Here is a 24,669-nt window from a genome sequence, read left to right on the forward strand (position 1 = left end):
GTGAAACGAAGTACCGTATCTGATTTTATGTTTGCTGCTTCCCATCTGGAAAAAGGTTTGCATATGCAAAACCTTGGGTGTTTTTTCCAGTTTTAGGATATTGACCTAATAAAAGGTACTTTTTTCTCTGTGCTCTTTAGCTTCTTGTAGCTTTGTTTCCAGCTCTGTAACTTACTGCTTAGCCTTTTATTTTGCAAGAATAAACTTTAATTATTTTTGTCAAGGTCATACGGGAGACAATGAAAGCCATATGGGTCACCTGTACGTCAGAGAACAGGGAGGAACCTGAAACCCTTGCCAAGGATTTCAAACCCTTCCCTCCGAGACAGGGAGTTTTGAAATCCTTGCCAGCCGACTTGCTGCTCCTGAAAAGCTGCAATGCCTTGTTTCCCTGAACTGCAGGAGTTGGTTACTCCATCGTATGCTAAACTGGTGGAAGGAAGGGTCTTTTGGAGCACCAGTGACACCCTTCTGCAAGACAAAGAACATGGAAATGGCTCTGTAAAGGTGCATGAGATTTCAGGCAAAATTCTAGCTGCACTTAATGGCAACTTTGCTATAAATTTTACTGATAGATTAAATAATCATACTATTCATAAATTCATACTCATAATAACACCGCCACTTTGAGTAGTGTATTGGTTTATTTGTCTTCTGGACTTGTGTTAGGACAACAGAGAGTACAGAAAGACAAATGAGAGGACAGCAAACTTGCCTACAAAGCTTTAGTGAGGTGGATGAGCATTCTTCTATTTAAAGAGATCCTTTTCCTGTGGAATTTGAATGATTAATTATAATATAGGTGCTATTTCTAGTGGAGGAAAGCCATGGGATTTTGATTTTTTTTTCTATAATAATAATTGCAGTAACAAAACCAATTTGTCAAAGTGTTTATTTTCTCTTCACAGTAGTGAGGCTCTCTGATATATCTTGTTTCAAATATAATTATTCTTGCAAATGTCTAGAAGCAGTGATATGAAGGAAAATGTATAGATCTGGATTTTAATGCTGAGTGTGTTTTTACAGACTTTTGTGTTCCCACTAATTTACAGAAAGGTGCTGGAGGCTTAGAGGGCCCCAAGCGTTCTTCCAAATATTTGCACAAAGTTGAAAATCTGGAGGGAGACTGCACCTAAATTTGGTTTACAAACAGAGTAGCATGTTTATCTTGAAGACTAATTTTCCTTGGCGCTGGTACTTTAAATTGTCTTCTAAAATCCAGTCTGCTTTGAATGAGCGATTCTGAGTGCGTTTCTGAAAACTGACTTTTGCCTCAGCGTTTTGTGGCTCGGTAGCTAGTTTAAATGGAGACTTCCATATGGAAAGTCAGTGATATTTCTACCCAGGTAGCTTACTTTGCTGTGCTTGATAGCAAATAGAATGGGGACAAAGTGAAGTAAGTAATCGAAAATGACATTTTCTTTAGGACTAGGGAGCCCAGCAAGAATCGCATTGGCCATCAGCCATTGTTTCTCCCAGAGCCACTTAAAGCCTGCATGCATCTATCCATGATTGGAAGTGAAAAGTAATGTATTCCTCCAGTTCGCAAGGAAACTAAAAGCAAAAGCTGGTTTTTAATGACATGTGAGACCAACCCAGATCTTCCAGTGCCCACTTGGAATAGGTTTCTCTTAATGGCGAAGACATAAGAATAAAAACCATTAGAGCTGATGAGGTGAAAGAGAAAAAAAACAGAGCTGCGACATCCTTTTGCACATCAGCTGGGGAGCACTTCGCTGGGTATGGGGGGGCTGTTAAGAGCTGCCAGTACGTTTTCAACCACTCCCTCCCTTATCATGCGGGTGACCTGGTCTGTTTTACCGCCGAGGTGAGGCTTATAACAACGTTCTTTGATTTTAACAAGGTATGATCTCTGGAAGAAAGGAAATAAAGAGATGGTGAAGTTACCTACTGTTGTTTGTCTAAATAAAGAGGAGTCCTGCTTGGGTTTTGCCATTGCTTTTAAAGTTAATTCACTGTAACGACTCCCATTTACATCCACAGAAGTCACCACCTGTGTACAGGTCAATTTGGACATTGAAAGGACCTATTTAGAGCTCTTTTGTCTAGAATCAGACTTTTGCCAGGAGGCAGCGATTGGCACCGTGTCAGAAGAGAGCATTAAGCCCTCCCAACACATTTCCCTACACAATGGGACTCAGACAAAGGACACAGAGATAACAAGACCAAGCTCCCCCCAACGGGAATCCCACCCAGCACTGTTAACTCCATGTCTTTTCCCAATCAGCTTCTCCATCTGAGGCACCAGACTCCCCACCAGCATCCCAACATCTGCCTGCTCGCTTTTCCCAGATAGCTCGCTCCTTTTGGTCTTTCCTGGTGGGGGGAAAAGAGGATCACGCTGTGTTTCAGGGCATCGGTCAGGAAAATATTTTATTCACTTATGTCACTGGTGTACAAACTAAAAGATCTGATTATCACATTCATGTAGCAAGCGGGCTCCTGGCTGCCCCAGGGCTTTCACAGAATAAAGCATTCAACACAAAAAGTTCCCAAAGTAGAGAGAGATTTATAGATTGAACTTTTCACAATCAAAAAGAGTACTTGCCATTTCTCCGATTCTTTGTAAATTTAGCTGCCTGAACTTCGGGAACTTCCCCAGCACAAGAAGGACATGGAGCTGCTGGAGCGGGTCCAGAGGAGGCCACGGAGGTGATCTGAGGGTTGGAGCACCTCTGCTATGGAGACAGGCTGAGAGAGTTGGGGCTGTTCAGCCTGGAGAAGAGAAGGCTCCGGGGAGACTTTCCAGCAGCCTTCCAGTACCTAAAGGGGGCCTACAGGAAAGCTGGAGAGGGACTTTTTACAAGGGTGTGCAGTGATAGGACAAGAGACAATGGATTTAAACTGAAAGAGGGGAGATTTAGATTAGATATAAGGAAGAAATTTTTCACTCTGAGGGTGGTGAGGCACTGGCACAGGTTGCCCAGAGAAGCTGTGGCTGCCCCATCCCTGGAAGTGTTCAAGGCCAGGATGGATGAGGCTTTGGGCAACCTGGTGTAGTGGAGGATGTCCCTGCCCATGGCAGGGGAGTTGGAACTGGATGGTCTTTGAGGTCCCTTCCAACCCAAACCATTCCATGATTCTATGATTCTATGATTCTATGATTAAAGAGGCAATGACAGGAGATTGTGTGTACAATCTTCTGCTCCCAATTGCAAATGAATGGCTTTGAATTATCTCCTCCCTAATCTAGAAATTAAAAAAGGAAGCCACACTAAGAAAACAACTTCAGTGTACCTTTGGACCATGTGTCTCCTAATGCATTCATTTCACTGTTTTCTTTCAGAGTCCAGGCCAACAACCAGAGATTAAGTGGGTAAAGAATAGACGGGAACTGCAGCCGGTTTTGCAGCATGCAGAGTGGATCTTACTTCAGCACAGAAGCTTGTATTGTAAATGAACTTTAAAGTAAGCAGGTTTTTCATTTCTGGTGCACTGTGCATTGATTATTCATCACAGCACTCTTACAAGAATATTACTTTAAAGACTGAAACATATTAACTTGAGTTCCACATAGGGATCCTGCTCAACTTTACATTGAAGAGCCCCTGTGCTGAATCTCTAACAAGGATCAGCTTCCCAAATATACAAGTTAGGAGGGGCTAGAAATGAAGGGTGAAATCTAGTTGAATACTTGGCAAAACTCCTACTGATTTGAAGAAACCTAAGGTTTTCTCAAGAACAGCCCTCAATCAGTTTTCATATTGTGTCAAGCATACGTTTCCTAGTTCTCCAGTCATTCAGAGTTTCATCAAGATCACTCCTGAACTTCAAAATATGGGGCAGAAATAAAAAAAAAAGGTAGAGTTCTGTGTCACTATAGTAAGATAAAATAAGAATAAAAGAAGTATAAACTTGATTTTCCTTTTTCTGTTCACATCTCCAGGAAACCTTGGAATTTCTAATTTAAAACCTAAATTAAGATTCCAAGTGTTTAATCACCAAGTAATTCCTTACAAGACCGATTTGAGGCAATATTTCTTTTTTATTTTCTTTTGTTTTATCTGGCCCTATTCCCTTATTTCTTGCTATATTCCTGACATAATTCCTTGAAAATGAAATACTGACTATCTAAAGGGAGTTTCTGCTGTAATTAGGGTCAAAACATATCTTTACTTCTGTGTCCTGTTGTGGTACAAAATGTTCATTTCAAACACTTTGGCTCTCAGAGCAATCTTATACCCAGTGCTGCCCATGCCAACGATCCCCAGAGTAGCTCCAGTAACTTGAACTCCCAGAAAATTGGCTTCACAGTACTGCATGCCCGAAGAAATTGCAATGGGATAGCCTGCAAGAAAAATATTCCAATATGAGAAATGAATGGGGTTCAATACAGAGAAACAAGGCAAAAGAGTCTGGGCTTGTGCTTTTAACACACTTCTAACGTTTGGGGTTTTTTTTTTAGCACTTTTAGTAGTTACAAACACACAATTTTAAATAGCAACTGTTTTGGTAATGTCCTAGGTGATTCCCTAATAGGTCATCTTTCCCTGCCACATGCATGTGACATTCTTGTTTATTCTCATCATACTGCAAAAAGCCTTTTGATGTAATCTCCCCTAAAAATCCTTTTACTGCTTTAGACTCATAAAAATATTGCCCTGTTCTGCATCAAGAATCAAAATAATTATTGCTGAGTTATAAAATTATTATACTTACTATAAAATTATTAAATATTATATATAAAGTTATTCCGAACACTGCAGAGATTGGAAATGTCATGTGGAGAATAACGCCAGATGTTAGCTTTGCTATTTAGAATAAGAACAGGTTTCCTGTTCACCTCTGCCACTCTCCTTGGAAAGAAAAGTGTGACTTCTTTAAAAATCACTACTCAGTAATTTCCTTAATTATCTGTTAAACCTGCAAAATTTTGGATAGTTCTGCAACACAGAAAATACACTTACATGCACAGAGACAGCACTTACTAGTCTGCTAGCAAGGTGACAGGCTTCTAATATTTCAATCTTCTGCTATCGCCAGCTCTTCTAAGAGCAGAATATTGTGAAAGTATTAAAAATAAAACTCAGTCATGCCAGGGCAGAGCTATCAGAAATGCCACCAGGGATAGTTTATGTAGATGGCAACAAGAAATTAATCTCCCTTTTAATCTGTCTCCTCCTTCTAAGGTAGAAACAGATTTAGGGGGAGACAAATCTGCTTTGTGTTTCTATGAATCCTGTGGTACAGCTGGCAAATCTACAGCAAGCAAATTTATTTGCATAAATCTGCAGGATCTTTTCCTCCAGAAGGCATTCTGACCATGCCAAAGGTAGGTCTATTTGGGGAAAGAGCAGGAAAAAATTGTGGGAGAAACTAGAGAGAATGCTACTAGCAGAAACAGGAGCGGGCCACCTTGTTGCTCTCTAATGCCCCTTGAATTCCTTGAATTCCCTGATTCCATGCCAATCCATTTGAGTCCCTGAGAATACGCTCATGCCTCCATCAGCCCCAGCTTTCAACATATACCCTTACTCTGCTCCATTCTTGCCTCCCACACTCTTAATTCCTTCTGGCAGGCTGTGAGTGCAGTGATCCCCTGATCTGGGGCATCCCCCACTTTTGATGGGTAGCACAGTAACACTTTCACATCACGGAGCACGGCTGATGTCAGCCAAAAGTCATCGTCCCTGAAAATGTGCTGCTGAAAAAGGTAACGACGTTTAAAGTTTTCCTACGTACAAAGCACGCTTCCGTGTGTTTTTCATCCGAAACTGTTAAATTAAGTCTACAGTCATATTTATTCTAAAAATTCCAGCTTCTAAGACTGCTTGGTCCGTAAAGGAAAAAGTTGTATTTGAATCAAAGCTGATTAGAGTCTGTTCAAGTATTTTCAACTCAGACCGCTGACCTGTGAAAACTAAATTCATGTGATTTTATCTATACCTGGTTGAAATATATGTCATGTATGTTTGTGTAAATGTAATAATTTAGATATATTTATGATATATGAAACACGTGAAAATACTGATTATTCTATTTGCCAACCAAACATATTTAGATTTTCACATTTTATGTGGAACTACGTGCACTACATATAACTCTAGGAAGAGTCAAGTTAATGGTAGGTAAATATTGTATTTGCAGAAGCCATAAAAGAAGGGAGATGTTACTTTCCACTAGTCTTCTAGCAGATGCCAGCAGCAAAGCCATCCCAGTATCTGCTGTGCTGCTGGAAACAGCACGTGGAGCGTTAGCCATCTTCACACCAAAGCTAGCTACAAGTTTCAGATCCAGGTGACCCATCCCTACTCCTGAATTCGCAATCATTTTCAAGCTTGGCAGGCTCTGGAGGAGCTCTCAGTCCATGACTGGTTTGTGCTACCACAAATAGATCGCTTGGAGCTTTTTACTCATATGCTTTCTGTTTTCAAAAAATTCCCTCATGGTGATGAGGTAGAAATGTGTCTTCAGGAATGCCACATGGCCATGCAGTATCCCATGTATGCCAGCAATTTCATTTACCAAAAGCCCAGGCAGTTCTCCTCCTCCCATGATCTGCACAAAGAAGAAAGACACAAAGCGTCGGAAGAAAGACATATAATTATTTCCAGACCTTATAAAGAATAATCACTTTCATGTCCTGTTTATGACATCTATGACAAGAGATCTTATAAACCACATATTTAGGTAGGGAGGTAAACAAACTAAGATGAGAAAGCAGCTCTTTTAAGTATAGTGCCAACTATACATACACACACAGAGGTATTCACATCATCAAGTCTGAACAAGTTCCATCCCTCATGGCCCGTAAGGTTTCATATAGAATCATAGAATCACAGAATCATAGAATGGTTTGGGTTGGAAGGGACCTCAAAGACCATCCAGTTCCAACCCCCCTGCCATGGACAGGGACATCCTCCACTACACCAGGTTGCCCAAAGCCTCATCCAACCTGGCCTTGAACACTTCCAGGGATGGGGCAGCCACAGCTTCTCTGGGCAAACCTGGTCCAGTGCCTCCCCACCCTCAGAATGAAAAATTTCTTCCTTATATCCAATCAAAATCTCCCCTCTTTCAGTTTAAATCCATTGCCCCTTGTCCTGTCACTACACGCCCTTGTAAAAAGTCCCTCTCCAGCTTTCCTGTAGGCCCCTTTAAGTACTGGAAGGCTGCAATAAGGTCACTCCGAAGCCTTCTCTTCTCCAGGCTGAACAGGATATCACTGCCACCAAGCTCATAACACACCATAATTTCTCATTTATTACTTAATTTCAGGCTATCAATAGTCTGGTGCACTAAATCTCCTTCGCTACCCTGAAATCACAAATCGCCACGTCTAAGTAGTTTAGAAAAATGTTGGATCAAATCTAGTTGGTGAAAACTGCACAGCTCCATCATGAACTTTGAGCTACCAGGTTAATTTTTAAATGCTTCATTGCAGAGATGTTTGCAACCTCCTGTCTCGAGTAGGCACCAGTGACCTTTTAACTGCAGTCAGTGCCTTCTCCTGAGGAGATCCTAAGTTAACAAAACAAGGGATGCTTAGGCAAATGTTTTCCAAGAAGGACTTAGCACTCAAACTAAATCCGTGGAGTTTTTTTGCAGGCATCACTGACCATCTGTTTCTAGTTCCCAGGGGATCTCTGAATTGACACCTTTTTTTTAATAGATTTGCGGCTACCATTGATTTTTCGTAGGAATTTTGGGAAGAGCTGCGCTGTTCAAGGGCTGAAGACCTTGGAATCCCCTATAGCAACACTCGTTGTTGTCTTTGTTATTGCAATACTTGCTCTAGTCTTGTTAGCAGTATCTCACTATTTGCATCTGAATGTCTAACTCTTGGCCTGTCTACACTTCCCTTGCTAAAACTTCATTTTACCATCCCTTCAAGAAGCCTGACCATCTTGCAAAATAATGGAAAGGCTTCCTGATTTTATGGAGGTGACAAACATTTTACTGAATTTTCCGACTTTGTTGCTTGCTCACAGGAAAGAGAATGTAAGAAAAACCTCCGCCCTGGGCTGCAAGTGAGGACTGATCACTAATTTTGCTCTAGGCTGTGTCCTCACCCACGTGCTTTCAGTGGTAGATCTACCATTGTTCCAGGGCCAGTCAAGACAAAAGCATCATTTTTGTCTCCACAGGAGGTACTAAATCCCTTGGGATTTACTTTGGTTTTCAAAGGATCCCCTGAGGAAAATCAAAGACACTTTTTCAACGCTTGGCTTTGCTTTGCTTTAACATGTAGATGAAGTGGAGCTCTTCTTACATTAGAAAACCTTAGGCCAAAGGAGTCTTTCTTCAGTGTTTGGATATAAAAACAGAATATTGCAATATTGGCTGAAAAGTGTTTCAGGATGCAGTCATATCTCTGCAGGGAATTAAGGTTCAATTCACCTTTTACGTATTTGAGAGTGTTACACAAACTGCTTGGTGTACTTGCTTATCCTTACGGAGCACCTGGGAACAGAACACAGGTATTCGCTGAAATTATGCACTGAAGATACCAAAGTGCGTAACTGCTCAGTTTAAAACCTTCAGTCAAATCCCCTTTATTAGTTCCACTTTATTTTTCAGAACTGCAAATAACAGTACAGATCAAGTCTAGTGAGATGACAGCTTTGCAGTATCACGACGAGAGCAGGGCAGGAACAGCTTGCCTTTTTTTAAGTTTAACAGCAGTGCCGTAAGATGTAGGTCCTTCCCACACACGTCAGATTTAGTGGGATCATCTGGCACGCATCATTTGGGAAACACTTCACTTGGAGCGCGTTGGCCATTGAGAACAGCCAGCATATTTGCTATTGCTTCTTCGGCCATCATATGGATAGCTTGGACTGTTGCGGTTCCAATGTGAGGGGTTATGATGACATTATTTAATTTTAATAAAGGATGAGCTCTGTAAGAAACAGAAAGAAGATAATGGATCGCACAGGGAATTTACTCAGCAGCTATCCCATGCTAAGAAGGTTCTGTTCAGCCTGGAGAAGAGAAGGTGCTGGGGAGACCTTCTAGCAGCCTTCCAGTACTTAAAGGGGGCCTACAAGAAAGCTGGAGAGGGGCTTTGGACGAGGGATTGCAGTGATAGGACAAGGGGCAATGGCTTTAAACGGAAAGAGGGCAGACTTAGATTAGGTTCATGAGGTTCATTAAGAAAGGAACCTCAGGAAATAGCAAAGGTATGTTGAGATACAAGGGCCACAAGCACAGAACCAGCAGAAGGCTGTGGGAAGCTTGCTTACCCTTTTCTTCTTCCTCTCTAGTGGAAAATACGTTTCTTTACCTTGGCAGAGGCTCAGGGTACGTCACGTCCAGAGCGGCAGCCCTGATGACCTTATTCTGGAGAGCTTCCACCAATGCATCTTGATCAATAACGGCACCTGCATCGAAACAAAATCTTGCTGTCGTGACGAGCTGCTGAACATGTTTTTACCTGGGAGTGGGGAAAGGTCTCAAGGGTCTAGTGAGAAAAAAATTACACAATCTTCATCTTCTTAAAAAGTAGAATGTCTTTCTAATAATCATTAACCAAACAAAACAGGGATTTTATTTATTAATCTTTAATTAGAGGAGGATTATGGTGCACTGCATAAGGCGTTTCCTGGGATGTGACTGGTTTCAGTTTTTTCCTTATTTTTACACTGACTTCCTGTATTATTATAGACAAGTCATTTAATCTCTTCAAGCTTTCCACTTTTATCTCTGCTTTGGTTACTGAAATTATAATCTCTCTCATTGTTCAGTGCCAACAGATCTGTAATCCCATATGAGGTTTCTGTTCTACATAGCTGTTCCAAAGGAAATTTCTGTTTTTCCTTCTACCCTGTCATCGGTGATAATGAACCTTTCAGTTATTTCCACTAAAAAAACTCTGTCTTTAGGATAAGGCTAAAGAGAGCAGAACATCTGCTAAGCATCCCTATATTGGAAAGGACCTTTGAACACGTAGCATCTGATCTGTGATACGTCATTCATTTGTCGACTGCCAGCTACTTCATGACTCAAAACAACACAGGATAATCACAGACTGAGGTTGGAGGGGGGGAATGTCGACGTCATCAGACAAAAGACAACCTTAGCTGTGGAGCCACAACCAGTGCTTTTAGATCCTCCTACCTCGGCTGATGTTTATAAGAGTAGCTGTGGGTTTCATCAGCCCCAGCTCCTTTTTCCCAATCAGTTTGTGAGTCTCAGGAGTCAGGTTCACAACCAACATCACAAAGTCAGACTGCTGCAGCAAGTCTTCCCACTTCTCGCAGTAGTGGGCACCAACTGCCTCTTCCTCCTCCTTTCTCCTGAGGGAAAAATGCACACACAACCGGATTGACCCAACTATTTCTAACTGGCTTTAACAATCAATGCTAGGAGAGATCTGGAAGAGCGCAGAGATCAAGAGGTTTGAGGCCAAGGTAAAGGAAAAGACATCGATAGGTACAGAGGGTGGAAGGGAGGTGGGAAGGATGTGGGCTAGAGGGAGGAAGAAGCTAGAGGAGTGGCATGACACTGAAGGAGTGATGTATGTGTGAAAGCAAAGCACGTGTGAAAGCAAAGCATGTAGGAGAATTAGGCACAGGAGGTTGGGGATGCGGTCAGACCCCACTCTTCTCGTCTATGCCAGTCCCTGTAGAGTCTCTCCTTGCCTGACATGTGAGTTAGGACTCAGGGTGGGAAAGGAATGAAGAGGGAGTGAAGTCGGAAAGAAAGGGAACTATAGAACTAAGAGAAGTTAAGACCCTTGTCGTTGGTGCTGGTGTGATGAGTGATCTAGCTGGGCCGAGGAGTGGGGAGACTGGCTGGGGGGGCCAGTGATGCTGCCAGAAGCCTGAAGAGGAGTCTGGCAGGACAGGAGACATGATGAGGGCACAAAGCCTGGTTTGCTTGGACAATGTCTTCAGAAAGGCTACGTGGCCCTTGTTCCAAACTGTTAGTAGCCAACCAGGGCAGCGTGAGTGCAGGAGGCGATGGGGAGCTGCTTCCCCAGGGGAGCAGCAGGGTGGCAAAGAGAGGAAGCGGCAGCACGCTGGTGCTCCTCATGCTGCTTACAGCTGGCACAAATGCCTAGGAAGACTGGAGACACAGAGCAGATCTGTGGTTTCCGTCACTGCCCCCTGACTAATGACATGCAGAACGCAGATGTTTTTACCTCCGGTTTCTGTTATGGTACAGGATCCTCATGTTGAAGGCTCTGGCTCTCTGAGCCACTTTGTACCCAATGCTGCCCATCCCGATGATCCCAAGCGTGGCTCTGGTGACTTCCACTCCCAGCCAGTCCACAGCAAAATGCTTCGTGTCTGGAGAAACTGCTATCTGGCAGCCTGAATGTAAATACATGCTAAATGGGTACAAACCGACCGTAAACGTAGGTTTGGGGGAAAGAAAACCATCACACCACTGGGGGTCTGGAGCACCCCTTACCGAACATCCTTGCTAATTTTGACCAGTTTATAGAAGGGCCTGGATAGGGCCATTCCCTGCAACAGCCTGGGCTGGAGCCAGTAACACAGGGAGCCTCTCAGGTGAGTACTATGCTGGGAGGAATGGCTCCTCAGGAAAATAACTTTTCCGTGGTTGGAGTAGTTTCTTGGAAGTTCAAAAATAGCTTATTTGACACCACCATGCAAGCACTGACTTCATCTTTTTTTAGCTGGGGCAAATCTCACCATTTCTCTCCTGGATCACAACCCTAAGCAGCCCCACTGCTTGAGTCGGGGTGAAGGTTGCAAATTCCAGCTCAGCCAGGGATCTCTACGAGCTTTCCTACAAAGAACTCGAGGCCCACCAAGATGCAACAGTGAGGAAACATCATGGGGAAAGAGATGTTATTTCGAGCTCAGGAGTAGAGCGGTGGTGGCAGAAACACTGCCCTGAAGACAGAAGCAACTTCTTGTCATAGTCTCTACTGACACCTTCCTTCCCCTGGAAGGCATTGCGTACCAAGGGCATGTGGGGAGAGGACCCACCTTTAAGGACCCAGACTAATGGTGGTGGTACAGTTTGGGATGGCTTTGTCAAAAGGATTATCAGCTAGTTCAATAATAATGCTGATGCTCTTCTGGAAATACAACCCATTGGTTTAGACAAACTTTTTGCAGAAGCAGGAAAAAAATGAAGAGTCTAATTCCTGCTCTAGAGATCGGTACACGGCCATTAATGCTTTGTACCTTCCTGGAGCTCCTAGCGCTTGTTCCAAGGGGAAATGGAGAAGTGGTGACATTTGATTTGGATGCATTTTGTATTCAGTTTTTACAGCTATAAAAAATGCACCCAGTGAGCAGCCAGAGGAGAATTAATCCCCAGAAATTATATCACAAGTGACTTTAAAGTGCGTAATTTAGACAAAGGTCCCCATGGCCTTAAAAAGAAGCAGGACATAGGAAAAGCAGAGGCCTCTTGAAAATGGAGTCCTCAGAAGTTATTTTCCCTGTAAAAGCATCCCAGATCCAGGAAAATTTTAAACATTACCTTCCACTAGTCTTCTGGCAGAGGCCAGCATCAAGGCCATGCCTATGTCTGCTGTTGAGTCCACCACGGCATGTGGGGTGTTGGTCACTTTTACGCCGAAGTTAGAAATCATTTTTAAGTCCAAGTGATCAACTCCAACCCCAGAGTTTCCAATTACTTTTAAATTAGGCAGACTTTCTAGAAGTTCCCGGTCGATAGTTGGCCTGCACTCAAACACGAAAATAGATTGGATTTTTTTGCTCACTTCTTTTTTGTTTTCAAGAAATTCCTTCATGGTGATAAGGCGAAAGTGTTTCTTCAAAAGGACTGCAAGGTTTTCTAGTACACCATGAGTTCCTCCTACATCCAGAATCAAAACACCCGGCAACTCTTCTTCTGCCATGACCTGCAACAGGGGAAGAGAAGAAATACTCCTTTGTTTAGGAGAACACCCTTAAAGCAGTCATGCTGTAGTGATCATTTAAATTCCTATCTGTAAAACATGAAACTGGTGGAACTCAATACTGCTTTTAGTGATCCAGAATAAATCCACTGTCACTTAGTACTAGCGTGGTACATGAGACACCTTCCCAGTGTTTTCACTAAGTGCCCATTAAGACTGTAACACCACGGAATATCCATCCCCTTAGATCTAAAGCCAGTCCTACAAGGTGTTCTTCTGGAATAGTTTCATTTTAGTCCGGAATCAATATTGGTTTCTCACAAATCTGGTAGGTTCTCAACCTTATTCACCAATTCCTTTCTCTAAGCAGTGCTGTGAGACAGAGGCTGCTAGACAGTTACTCAAAGTTTCTTGTTTGTTGATTGGGGTTGGTGGAACTGCAGGTGGTGTAGGGAGGCACTGAGGCTCAGATGGACCTGACATACCCCTGTCAGGAATCGTTTAGGTCTAAGGAATTTTCAGGATGAAGGGCCATCCTTAGACAGCTGCTACATGCTTCAGTGTTTTAAACATCCTTCGCTGCGTGTCTTAACAACATCTGTGTCTAATTTCCTACAACTGTGCTCCGCTCACTTGAGGTCTCTATCCCATACCATGTCCTGGACTTGGGTCCAGGAAACCTGACGTTGTGCTAACTGAATCAGAACGATTTTCCACAGCAGTATGCTAATTTATTGTGGGCACAAAGGGCTGGGGAGAGGTTTCCTGCTGCTTCGGTCCTCTCACACAAGCCTTCGGCGAGTAACCAGAATTCAAACCTGTGACAAAAAGGCATCAATACAGATTGGAAGTTTCCGTCGATCCGTATTTACCCTTGTCCTGCGTAAACTCAGACTTACCCCAGGTGCATCTATTAAATGGTGACAATCTCCACATCAGTAATACTGGTTTATCCTGGCCTTGACCTGTCTTTCTGCCTTGGTTCCAGTCTGCTGCTGTCCATGGGCTAGAAGGGGCCTCCGTGTTAGGAGACATCTGCAGTTCACCACCAGCAGTGTCTCGGATAACACTAAGCCGTTCTGAACAGCAGCAAACCAAGCAATGAGATGAATAGTGCAAAGGAATACCACGTTCTTAACTATATTCAATCTGTTTCTTGCCAACTGAAGTATTTTGCACCATGGCAGCCCCATATGGTTGTGAAAATTGTGCAAATTTCCCCAGCTATAGTCTATTTCTTAAAGTATCACACAACATGACCTTAGAAGGATGAACTAGATTCATCCTCCGGAAGGAAAGACACATATAATAAAACACACGATTTGATGACATATTTTGACAGAGTTGTCCAGCTTCTTGATGATCAGAACCTGATGCTCCTGCAGCAACTTACTCAGACAGGACAGCAACTACACCTTATGCTGTTAAGTGATGGAAAACTGGGTGCCAGATATGATCAACTGACTGGCAGGCGCCAGCACGGCAGCACTGCATTACACCATTTGCTTTCATTGGTGTGGTGGACACGCTGGAGGGAAGGGATGCCATCCAGAGGAACCTGGACAGGATGGAGAGGTGGGCCTGCGAGAACCTCATGAAGTTCAACAAGGCCAAATGCAAGGTCCTGCACGTGGGTCGGGGCAATCCCAAGCACAAGTACAGGCTGGGCAGAGAATGGATTGAGAGCAGCCCTGAGGAAAAGGACTTGGGAGTGCTGGTGGATGAGAAGCTCAACATGAGCTGGCACCATGCACTGGCAGCCCAGAAAGCCAACTGTGTCCTGGGCTGCACCCAAAGCAGCGTGGGCAGCAGGTCGAGGGAGGGGATTCTGCCCCTCTGCTCTGCTCTCGTGAGACCCCACCTGGAATACTGCGTTCAGCTCTGGAGTCCCCAACACAAGAAGGACATGGAGCTGCTGGAGCGGGGCCAGAGGAGGCCACAAAGATGATGGAGGGCTGGAGCACCTCTGCTATGGAGACAGGCTGAGAGAGTTGGGGCTGTTCAGCCTGGAGAAGAGAAGGCTCCGGGGTGATCTTATTGCAGCCTTCCAGTACTTAAAGGGGGCCTACAGGAAAGCTGAAGAGGGACTTTTTACAAGGGCGTGCAGTGATAGGACAAGGGGCAATTGGTTTAAACTGAAAGAGGGGAGATTTCGATTAGACCTAAGGAAGAAATTTTTCACTCAGAGGGTGGTGAGGCACTGGCACAGGTTGCCCAGAGAAGCTGTGGCTGCCCCATCCCTGGAAGTGTTCAAGGCCAGGTTGGATGAGGCTTTGAGCAACCTGGTGTAGTGGAGGGTGTCCCTGCCCATGGCAGGGGGGTTGGAACAAGATGATCTTTGAGGTCCCTTCCAACCCAAACCGTTCTATGATCACCACCTCCTTCCTCCTCCATTACAATATACCATTCACGAAGGTCGGTCAGACCCACATTCATTTTAGAAGCACTTCTTCAACTTCACAAGCAGAAGGGTGACCCATGAGGATGCCACGGTGCAGAGCAGTGAGAGCTGGTTTAGCTTTAAACGAACCACTGGTGCATTAGACACAGGCTAGTTGAACGTAATTAACCTTCCCATTAGTGCAGACATGCCGAGGTGGCTGCAATTTCAGCCACGATGGATGTGCATGTGAACCACTCACAGACTGCTGCTTTGGTTCCAGAACTGGGGTTCTGCCAGTACCACGTACAATCTTAAAAAATTATATTAATAGCAGTAGACTAAAAACACTTAAAGGAACCTTGAGGGGGAGGGGGGGGGGCTCTCCAGATACCAACCTTGGTGTGAGAAGCACTTAGCGTTCGTCCTCCAGCACTACCTGGGCATGTCTTGTACCTCTGTCTGTAATCCATACTTTTCCTGGGACAGTGATGTCCATGAGAAGCCATAGCTGGATGAATAAATTTATAAGCCAAATCTGGCTGGCCAGACGTCAAGAGAATGGGTTTTAACAGACCGAATGCTTTGCTCCTGAACATAATTATTCAGATATCAGCTGTCTGGTCCAGTTTGCCAAATGTAACACCTGTTAAGGATATGACAGTTTTGATTCTGCTTTTGGTTCTGCACTAATATCATCTGCAGCATCGCTCAGCCTTTTATTTTGTTTTTAAAGCTGTCTCTCCTCCCATTTTCTCTTTACGTAAGGTTATCCGATTCCATGCATGCACGCGTCTACAATCAAATATAGCTCCGATACTAACGAACGTGCAATAACAAGTGCTGTTCCTCGCGCTGCAGAGAAAACTTGGAAAACACGGACCAGACTGGGACAAGCGGGCCAAGAGAAAGAACCAGGTGTAAGCGTTGACTTCAGTGCTGCCGTTTTTCTGCGCTGCTCTGTCCTTCGTCGAGCCCGACTCACCACTTACTGCAGGGCTGTTGACGGGCGCTGCTGGCATCGCTGTGGTCTCGGCCAAACCACCGCGAAATAAAGCCGACGTCATTTACCCCAGCTCTGGTTTAAATTAAAGTGAACCGCGGGCAATAAATCCCTCCCACTGGCTTCTCTAGGGAAGAAATCGGATTACCCGAGTTGTTATTATTATTATTACTGTTATTATTGTTGCTATTATTATTATTATTACCGAAAAATTAATAATCGGGGCTGGTTTCCCTCCGACGCCGCTGGATCCCACCGCGCGCGGTTCCGGCTCCCGGCGCTCCGCAGCCCCGCCCCGCCCCTCCCGCGAGCTCCGCCCCGCCCCTCCCGCGAGCTCCGCCCCGCCCCTCCCGCGCGCCCCGCCCCGCCCCTCCCGCGCGCCCCGCCCCGCCCTTCCCGCGCGCCCCGCCCCTTCGGCGCTCCGCCCCGCCCCTTCGGCTCTCCGCCCCGCCCCTCCGGCGCTCCGCCCCGCCCCTCCCGCGCGCTGCGCCCCGCCCCTCCGAGCGCTCCGCCCCGCCCCTCCGGCGCTCCGCCCCGCCCCTCCCGCGCGCTGCGCCCCGCCCCTCCGAGCGCTCCGCCCCGCCCCTCCCGCGCGCTCCGCCCCGCCCCTCTTGAGCGCTCCGCCCCGCCCGCCCGCGCGCCCCGCCCCGCCCCTCCCGCGCGCTCCGCCCCGCCCCTCTTGAGCGCTCCGCCCCGCCCCCTGAGGGGAAGCCCCGCCCCCTCCGCAGGGCGCAAGCGCGCTTGCCGGCGACGCGCGAGCGTCTTTCCTCACTTCCGCTTCCTCTCGCGCCGCGGCGCCGTCGCCCCGTTTCGCTGAGAGAAGGTTCGCCCGCGGGGTGCGGCGGGGACGGGACGGGACTGGACGGGGCGGGGCGGGAGTAGGCGGGGGGGCTCGGCCGGGTGCCCCGCAAGGGCCCGGCGAGCCGGCGGCGTCGCCGCGCTGCGGTAGGCCGCGGGCCCGGGCCTGCGGGGGGCCCCCGCGCGAAGGCGGGCCGCGCCGTCAGCTCCCAGGGTCGCTGTCGTCCCGCAGGCCCGCCGCCCGCCCCGCAGGATGTCGTACATGCTGCCGCATCTGCACAATGGCTGGCAGGTGGACCAGGCCATCCTCTCGGAAGAGGACCGAGTCGTGGTGATCCGCTTCGGACACGACTGGGACCCCACCTGCATGAAGATGGACGAAGTCTTGTACAGCATCGCCGAGAAGGTACGGCGGGGCCGTACCGTGAGGCGGGCGCCTCCTGCGTGTAGTGTTTCGGGTGGCTCATGTGAAGCCTGAGGCGGGTTGTAACTCTGGAGAGGTATTGCTGTTTTGGGAGGCAGCGAGGAGGCTGGTTAGAGAGGTATTGTAACTCTGGAAGGGTATTCCTGCTCTGGGAGGCAGCAAGAAAGCTGTTTGGAGAGGTATTGTAACTCTAGAGGGGTATTCCTGCTCTGGGAGGCTGCAAGAAAGCCGTTTGGAGAGGTATTGTAACTCTGGGAGGGATATTCCTGCTCTGGGAGGCTGCAAGAAAGCCGTTCGGAGAGATATTGTAACTCTGGGAGGGATATTCCTGCTCTGGGAGGCAGCAAGAAAGCTGGTTGGAGAGGTATTGTAACTCTGGAGAGTTATTCCTGCCTTGGCAGGCAGCGAGGAAGCTGGTTGGTTTGCTTCCATGGGTGTCTCCTAAAGTCATCGGCCACCCTGATGTTTATAGTATTTAACGGGGTGACAAGAGCGCTGTGTGTTCCGAAATCAAAACCGCTGCTTCTTAATCACCTACCATTTAATGAACATCAGCATTCAAGCAGAAACAAGTGCGTGGTAGTAGGACTGCGGTGGCTGGAGGCAGTGCAGCACTGTCACTTCACAATTAGAATATCTAGTAGCTTCAGATTTCCATTTCAGCAACTTGAAAAGGTACGTTCATTTGGACTCTCAAATGAGATCCTAAAATGTACAGGATGGTGCCGATTAATCTATCAGTGCCGTTATCTGTGGAGGCAGGTGGCATTCCATGGAGTCACGTGAGCTCAGTTAAATTGTAGGAGCCAAACTCTGAAGCTGTTTTCAGATGGAAACTGAATGCCTGCTGACAACGGGTCACTTGGAATCACAGAATCATAGACTCATCAAATGGTTTGAGTTGGAAGGGACCTCAATGACCATCTAGTTCCAACTCCCCTGCCATGGGCGGGGAAACCCTCCACTACACCAGGTTGCCAATACCTCATCCAGCCTGGCCTTGAACACTTCCAGGGATGGGGCAGCCACAGCTTCTCTGGGCAACCTGGTCCAGTGCCTCACCACTCTGAGTGAAAAATTTCTTCCTTATATCCAGTCTAAATCTCCCCTCTTTCAGTTTATATCCATTGTCTCTTGTCCTGTCACTGCACACCCTTGTCCAAAGCCCCTCTCCAGCTTTCCTGTAGGCCACCTTTAAGTACTGGAGGGCGCTGGAAGGTCTCCCCGGAGCCTTCTCTTGTCCAGGCTGAACAGCCCCAACTCTCTCAGCCTGTCTCCATAGCAGAGGTGCTCCAGCCCTCAGATCATCTTTGTGGCCTCGCCTGGATCCGCTCCAACAGCTCCATGTCCTTATTGTGCTGGGGACCCCAGAGCTGAACGTAGCACTGCAGGTGGGGTCTCACTTACTGAAGAAAGATAGATGCTGAGGAGAAATCAGGCTGTTAACATACACAATCAGCTATAACTTACTTTTTCTTGAGCTTGGTAAGAGTTTTGCGTAGTGGCAGAAGTAGAAAATCGGCAGCTCTTCTTTAACCAAATCACAGAGAATCATAGAATCATAGAACGGTTTAGGTTGGAAGGGACCTCAAAGATCATCTCGTTCCAACGCCCCTGCCATGGGCAGGGACACCCTCCACTACACCAGGTTGCCCAAAGCCCCATCCAACCTGGCCTTGAACACTGAAGCAAAAAAATATGAACCAGAAAGGGTAACTTGGGTCGTGACTTGTATAGGGTTTTTTTTGTAGTGTGCTCCTTTCTCTTTTAATTATTTTTAAATAAGTGAACTTCTGTCTCCGAAATCCCTCCAGTGAAAGATCTGTAGTCGAACGTTGAGACGTAGTAGAACGCGGTAAGGAGTTGTAACATGGTTGGGTTGGGTTTAACGTGGTGAGAGTGCCCTGTGTCTGATGTTAGTATTGAGTTTTGGCAGGGTGCTTGGCAGTTTGGCGGGCGTTTTGGCAGGCAGGGACGACTGGGGCAAGGAAGAACAACGTAACTTCTTATTTACCAATCTCCCTCTGCAGAAATGGCAGATTAAAGGGGGAGATCCTTCCTCATCCTCTTGTTTACAAGCCGTGTTTGGATCTCTGCTGTTCTAAAGAGTGAGTAGAAGTTCCCATTGTACAGGTGTTTATGTGAGAGAATAATACAGAGTGTTAACATGTTGTAGTTGTGTGCTCCATTTGAAGAAAACGTAGCAATATTTGACGTTTGTGACAACGGTGCAATATTCCCTTAGCCTGCAGCATATTTTTTGGGTAGCAGTAATATTTTCTGCACTTTATAATGGGAAAACAGGATTTTTTTTTTCTGTTTGAATCCTTTTGGGGGAAAAGAAACTAAAACACTATATGAAAATAGCAGATTCTTTTCACTGAAATGTACTCCACTTAAAGTTGACCCCCTTTCCCCCCCCCCCCCCCCCCCCCGGTGTTAGATGAAAAAGAAGCAAGGTTTCACAGAGTTTCAAAACAAGTGAGGATTGCAAGATGTTAGATTTTTGCTTCGTCAGGGTTTCAACCAAACATTCAAGAACTGAGTTTCCCAAAATTCCTCTGGAATGTGTTTTTTAAAAATAAGGCTCACAATTATAAAAAAAAAATAATCCCCTGAAACATAGTACTTTGACTGCTAAATGACTTTTAAATATTTATTTGAAAAGGGGCATTAAAATCATGGTTTATCTAGGACTGAATGCTGTAAATCAGATAACCTCTTGTGAAACCAGGCCACTTTAACCAGTAGGTTGTGTTGGGTCAGTGTGGGGTTAGGGAGGATCCTTCAAATGTTTTGCATTTATTTAGCTGTCAGCAGAAGTGGGAATAGCTGCAGCTTTTTTTTTTTTTTCTCAAACATCAGTCGTGCCTCTGCCTTTCTGTGAAGGTTCCATGAAATGTGAGGGAGGAAAAGAAGGGGGTGGGGGGGAGAGGGAGCTGTAAAAAGAACATACTGGTGTTATACACTATACTGGTGTTACAGTTACTAGTGTTGGTCATTAAAGTTGAGCAAAGTTAATTCATTTACTCATGTAGAGTTTTCAAAATTGTTAGCTGTGAGCATTGCTCTCAGCAGCATAATGTCTGTCTCTGTTCCTCTCTAAATTTATCTCCTAAACTGGTAATTAGTAAGAAAAAAAAAATATTGACAGTAGAGGCTTTCAAAGTTGTGTTTTTCACTTCGTTCAGCTCAGTAATTCCAGTCTGCTGGGCTGCTGCCACTCGAATGATTTGCTGCAAAAGCTAGTTTCAGTTGCTGTTTTTTTTCCCTGTGATTTCCTTGTCCATAAAGACATCTAAACATAAAAACCATTGGCTGGAAACTAGTTAGGAAGTGGGAAGATGGAATCTGAGATCTTGGCTCAGATTTCCTTAGGTATGTGCTGTGTGCACTTGGGCTGTAAGGTAACGTGTGGTAGGAGGTCCATCAGGTCCATCACTGGAGGTTTTTTAGTTGTTTTTTTCCAGAGAGCAGCTGACTTACTGCAACAAATTTACCATATTTCAGCGTGTTACGAGGTTAAGTACGTTCAGAATAAACTTGTGTTATTACGTGTTCAGCCTCTGAAATACCACAGGGTTTTTTGCATAGCGTCTGGACAGTCAAACTTTGGTTTGCTTTAACCACCTCAGTGGGGTCTCAGTTGTTACAACTGCTTGTATTTACTGTGGTTTGCTTGCTCAGGTTTAATTCTTGTTCTGGATTTAATTCTCGTTCTGAGCTCTCCGTACTGTATCTCAAAAGTCAGGAAGAAAACTTCTCAGCAGCCCCTGCCTTGAAACGATAGTGAAGCTTGTTCTAGACAGGAACTGACAGCTCTGGGGGGTGGATTCCCTTCCTGTTGGATGGGGAAAGGTTAAGCTTTGGGTTTTCTCCACAGGCTCCGTAGCTCAAGTATAGATCAATCCCACATCCACACCAGCCTGAATATATAATATTTTTCCTGAATATATAATATATTCCCTTCCTGTTGAATGGGAAAAGGTTAAGCTTTGGGTTTTCTCCACAGGCTCAGTAACTCAAGTATAGATCAATCCTGCATCCACACCAGCCTGAATATATAATATTTTTCTGGTACAGTCTAATCCTGTTTCGTGGGCTAAAATACAACACCTTTACGTCAAGCAGGAGTTGTCCTCGTTGTAGCACTTCCAGATGTTTGATAGCCAGCTTAATAAGCAGGAAGTACTGTGACAAACAGCACGTTTGTCAAAAACCTCGGACCACACGTGTTACCTCAGACTGGTGATAAACCTCAGACCACCTCAGACTGGTGGTTTTGTGTAGTTCAGCGGGAAGGACTGGAGTTGTGTTTGTGTGGAAGCAAGGACGGAGGGGCAGGGTTGCGCGTTCATGGTGTAACGTGTGAGTACAGTCACAGCTCAGGGCGGACTGGTGTTTTGATGTGTGCGTGTTGATGTCTCCTATACCTTCGACTCTCTGTATGTGTGAGCTAAGTGTAGAACCCAAAATTCCCCTAATTCCACTTAAGGAAAAATGTGCTACATCCAGGAAACAAAAGTGTGACATGGTTTCCTTTCAGGAATGAAGACGTTAACTATGACGTCAAAGAGGAGGGATTCTTGTGCTTTTAACTCCGTAACTCTGCAAAATGAAAGCCTGTTGTACCAGAATTGCTCAGAGAAGAGCATCTCATCAAGGTCTTTTTTTTTTTTTTTCCTAATCAATTAAGTTTTTCAGTTCCTGTTTGAGCTTTACACCTCTCCAAAATCCTTTTATTTTGAAATTATCACTTCATTTTCATTCAATTAGCCTTGTTAAACAAATGAGATGGCTTAGAGGGAGGGGGAAATGCTTGGAGGCAGGCCCCAGGGCATTTTGGAGATGAATTTTCTCAAGTGTCTGAGCAGCTGCCCACAGGCAAAACGTGTCAGCTTGACTTTTGTACAAAGCTGGTGACTGGTTTGGAGCTGAGACCAGTGAGGGTTTGGAGCTGAGACCATTGAGGATGTAAAGGGCATTTGTGTCTCTGAATGTTGATTTTTAGCAGAGTTTAGATCATCTTTCCAGTTGATTCCGGATGTGAAATGAGCATCTTGGCTCTGTTGAAAAATATTTTCATGTTAATTGGTTGTCGTGGTTAAAAAGAGTGGCAAGAGTGTTAGTAAACAGAGTGATTTTATGACTTATTACCGCAATGTTTATTTTCCAAAAAACTGAAAGCTTATGTCTTTTAATTGGTAATACAAATAATCAAAGGCTTGGTAATATATATTGTTTTTACATTTCCTGTTTTCTTCTGTTTAGGTGAAAAACTTTGCTGTGATTTATCTTGTGGACATTACTGAAGTACCGGACTTCAACAAGATGTACGAGTTGTACGATCCCTGTACCGTCATGTTTTTCTTCAGGTACGTGATGGTTCTAGAATGCAGCTCAGTTAAATTTTTCCTGTGTTGAATACAGTGCCTCAGTAGATAATTTCTAAACGCGTATCAGCACAATGATGCTTACATTTTCATAGCTCTGCAAAAGAGAAAATGGCATGTTGCCCAATTAGCCTAGTACCAGTGTTTTTTGATAAGAGCACAGATTAGTGGTAGTGACTTTTTATTATCCATTGCTTTTGATTTTAAATCTGAAACTTCCTCTATATAATACTGCAGTATGGCAGTCAAGCTTGCCATAGAATAGAATCATAGAATGGTTTGGGTTGGAAGGGACCTCAAAGATCATCCGGTTCCAACCCCCCTGCCATGGGCAGGGACACCCTCCACTAAACCAGGTTGCCCAAAGCCTCATCCAACCTGGCCTTGAACACTTCCAGGGATGGGGCAGCCACAGCTTCTCTGGGCAACCTGTTCCAGTGCCTCACCACCCTCAGAGTGAAAAATTTCTTATATCTAATCTAAATCTGCCCTCTTTCAGTTTAAAGCCATTTCCCCTTGTCCTATCACTACACGCTCTTGGAAAAAGCCCCTCTCCAGCTTTCCTGTAGGTGCCCTTTAGGTACTGGAAGGCTGCTATACGATCACCCCGGAGCCTTCTCTTCTTCAAGCCGAACAGCCCCAACTCTCTGAGAGTCAAACTTGCTTTAAAAATGTACTCAAAGCCTTAAGGTCTAAGGCGTCTACATTGGTGAGATGAAACGTGCTGCGAACAAGCGTGGAGCTCTCTGGTGTGAGACAGCAGTGGGATGCTGTCTGACCAGACTGAGCATGTTTTCAGTCTTTGTTCCAGCTTTAGAAACAGGCAGTGGAATGTCAGCGTGCGTGGCAGGGCTGGATGTTCTTTCTTGGAGGCTTATTTTGCAAGGCTGTTTATGTCATAGGAGCTTCTTTTGAATTCTGTAGAGCGTTCTCGTGGGGGATACAAACTTCCGTTCTGAATTCTAATACCATGTTGTTAACTTGTCTGGGTTTTTTTCCTCTCCCTTTAAAGGAACAAACACATAATGATTGATTTAGGTACAGGGAATAACAACAAGATCAACTGGGCGATGGAAGATAAGCAAGAGATGATTGACATTATAGAAACTGTTTACAGAGGAGCCCGCAAAGGTCGAGGTTTGGTGGTGTCACCAAAGGATTATTCCACAAAATACAGATACTGACGTTTCTTTGGGGTTGTCTTTTTTTTTAACCCTGTGTCCACCTGAACTTATGTATGTGTGTACATAAAGATATATATAAAAATCTCTACAAATCCTTCAACTTTGAACATATTTTGAATTATTTAAAAGGTTCGAAGCCTGTTTGAAAAAGTAGAAGACACGAAGCCTGGAACTGTCTGACTGCGGTAACACTGTAGCTGAATTTTGAGTTGTTTATTTTATTTTTGAAGACTTTACTCTGTGTTGTCCTTTTAGTATTATGTATTTTTGTACACAAAAAGCCTGTTTGCAGAAAAAACATTTCAGCTGGTTTTGTTTGCTTTTGTTACACAAATATCTAGGAAAACTATATCTTTTTTAAAAGAATAAAGTGAATTCCACTTACCTTAGTTTTCTTCAGCTAATTAAATTTGAGAATGAAAAGAAATGTAATTGAATGCAGAGTGATAATGTTGAAGATGGTATTTCATGTATTCCATCTTATATCTATGAACTCTCTTGTGTAAAACACCTCCAACAAGAGCCGGTGTTCCCCATGCTCTACCAAGGGGTGGTTGATGCCAACCAGAAGCCATAGTCTTCCTCAGGCTGAGCTAACAGAATTCTCTCAAACGCTGGTGTGCTTTGTACTCCACCATATCTTGATGGCTCTGTGTTTCATCTCTCTTGTAACAGTTTT

At 45.1% G+C, this 24,669-nt stretch overlaps 2 protein-coding genes across 2 annotated transcripts; one reads left to right on the plus strand and one right to left on the minus strand.

Annotated features, from left to right (window-relative positions):
- Positions 1-8,524: 8,524 nt before the first annotated feature.
- On the minus strand, positions 8,525-15,787 carry LOC104384664 (uncharacterized). The gene is made up of 6 exons (XM_086614883.1): positions 15,587-15,787; positions 12,427-12,811; positions 11,108-11,279; positions 10,081-10,259; positions 9,248-9,344; positions 8,525-8,863 (listed from the first exon to the last, which is right to left on the minus strand). Exons 1-6 carry the CDS (start codon positions 15,785-15,787, stop codon positions 8,707-8,709), a joined length of 1,191 nt encoding a protein of 396 aa, XP_086471009.1. The 3' UTR covers positions 8,525-8,706.
- A 1,177-nt stretch (positions 15,788-16,964) lies between these two features.
- TXNL4A (thioredoxin like 4A) lies at positions 16,965-24,602 on the plus strand. Its single transcript, XM_086614612.1, has 4 exons — positions 16,965-17,014; positions 17,222-17,395; positions 22,685-22,788; positions 23,819-24,602. Exons 2-4 carry the CDS (start codon positions 17,243-17,245, stop codon positions 23,988-23,990), a joined length of 429 nt encoding a protein of 142 aa, XP_086470738.1. The 5' UTR covers positions 16,965-17,014; positions 17,222-17,242; the 3' UTR covers positions 23,991-24,602.
- Positions 24,603-24,669: the final 67 nt, after the last annotated feature.

This window comes from Tauraco erythrolophus, chromosome 7 (assembly GCF_009769465.1).
Source record: "Tauraco erythrolophus isolate bTauEry1 chromosome 7, bTauEry1.pri, whole genome shotgun sequence".
NCBI lineage: Eukaryota > Metazoa > Chordata > Aves > Musophagiformes > Musophagidae > Tauraco > Tauraco erythrolophus.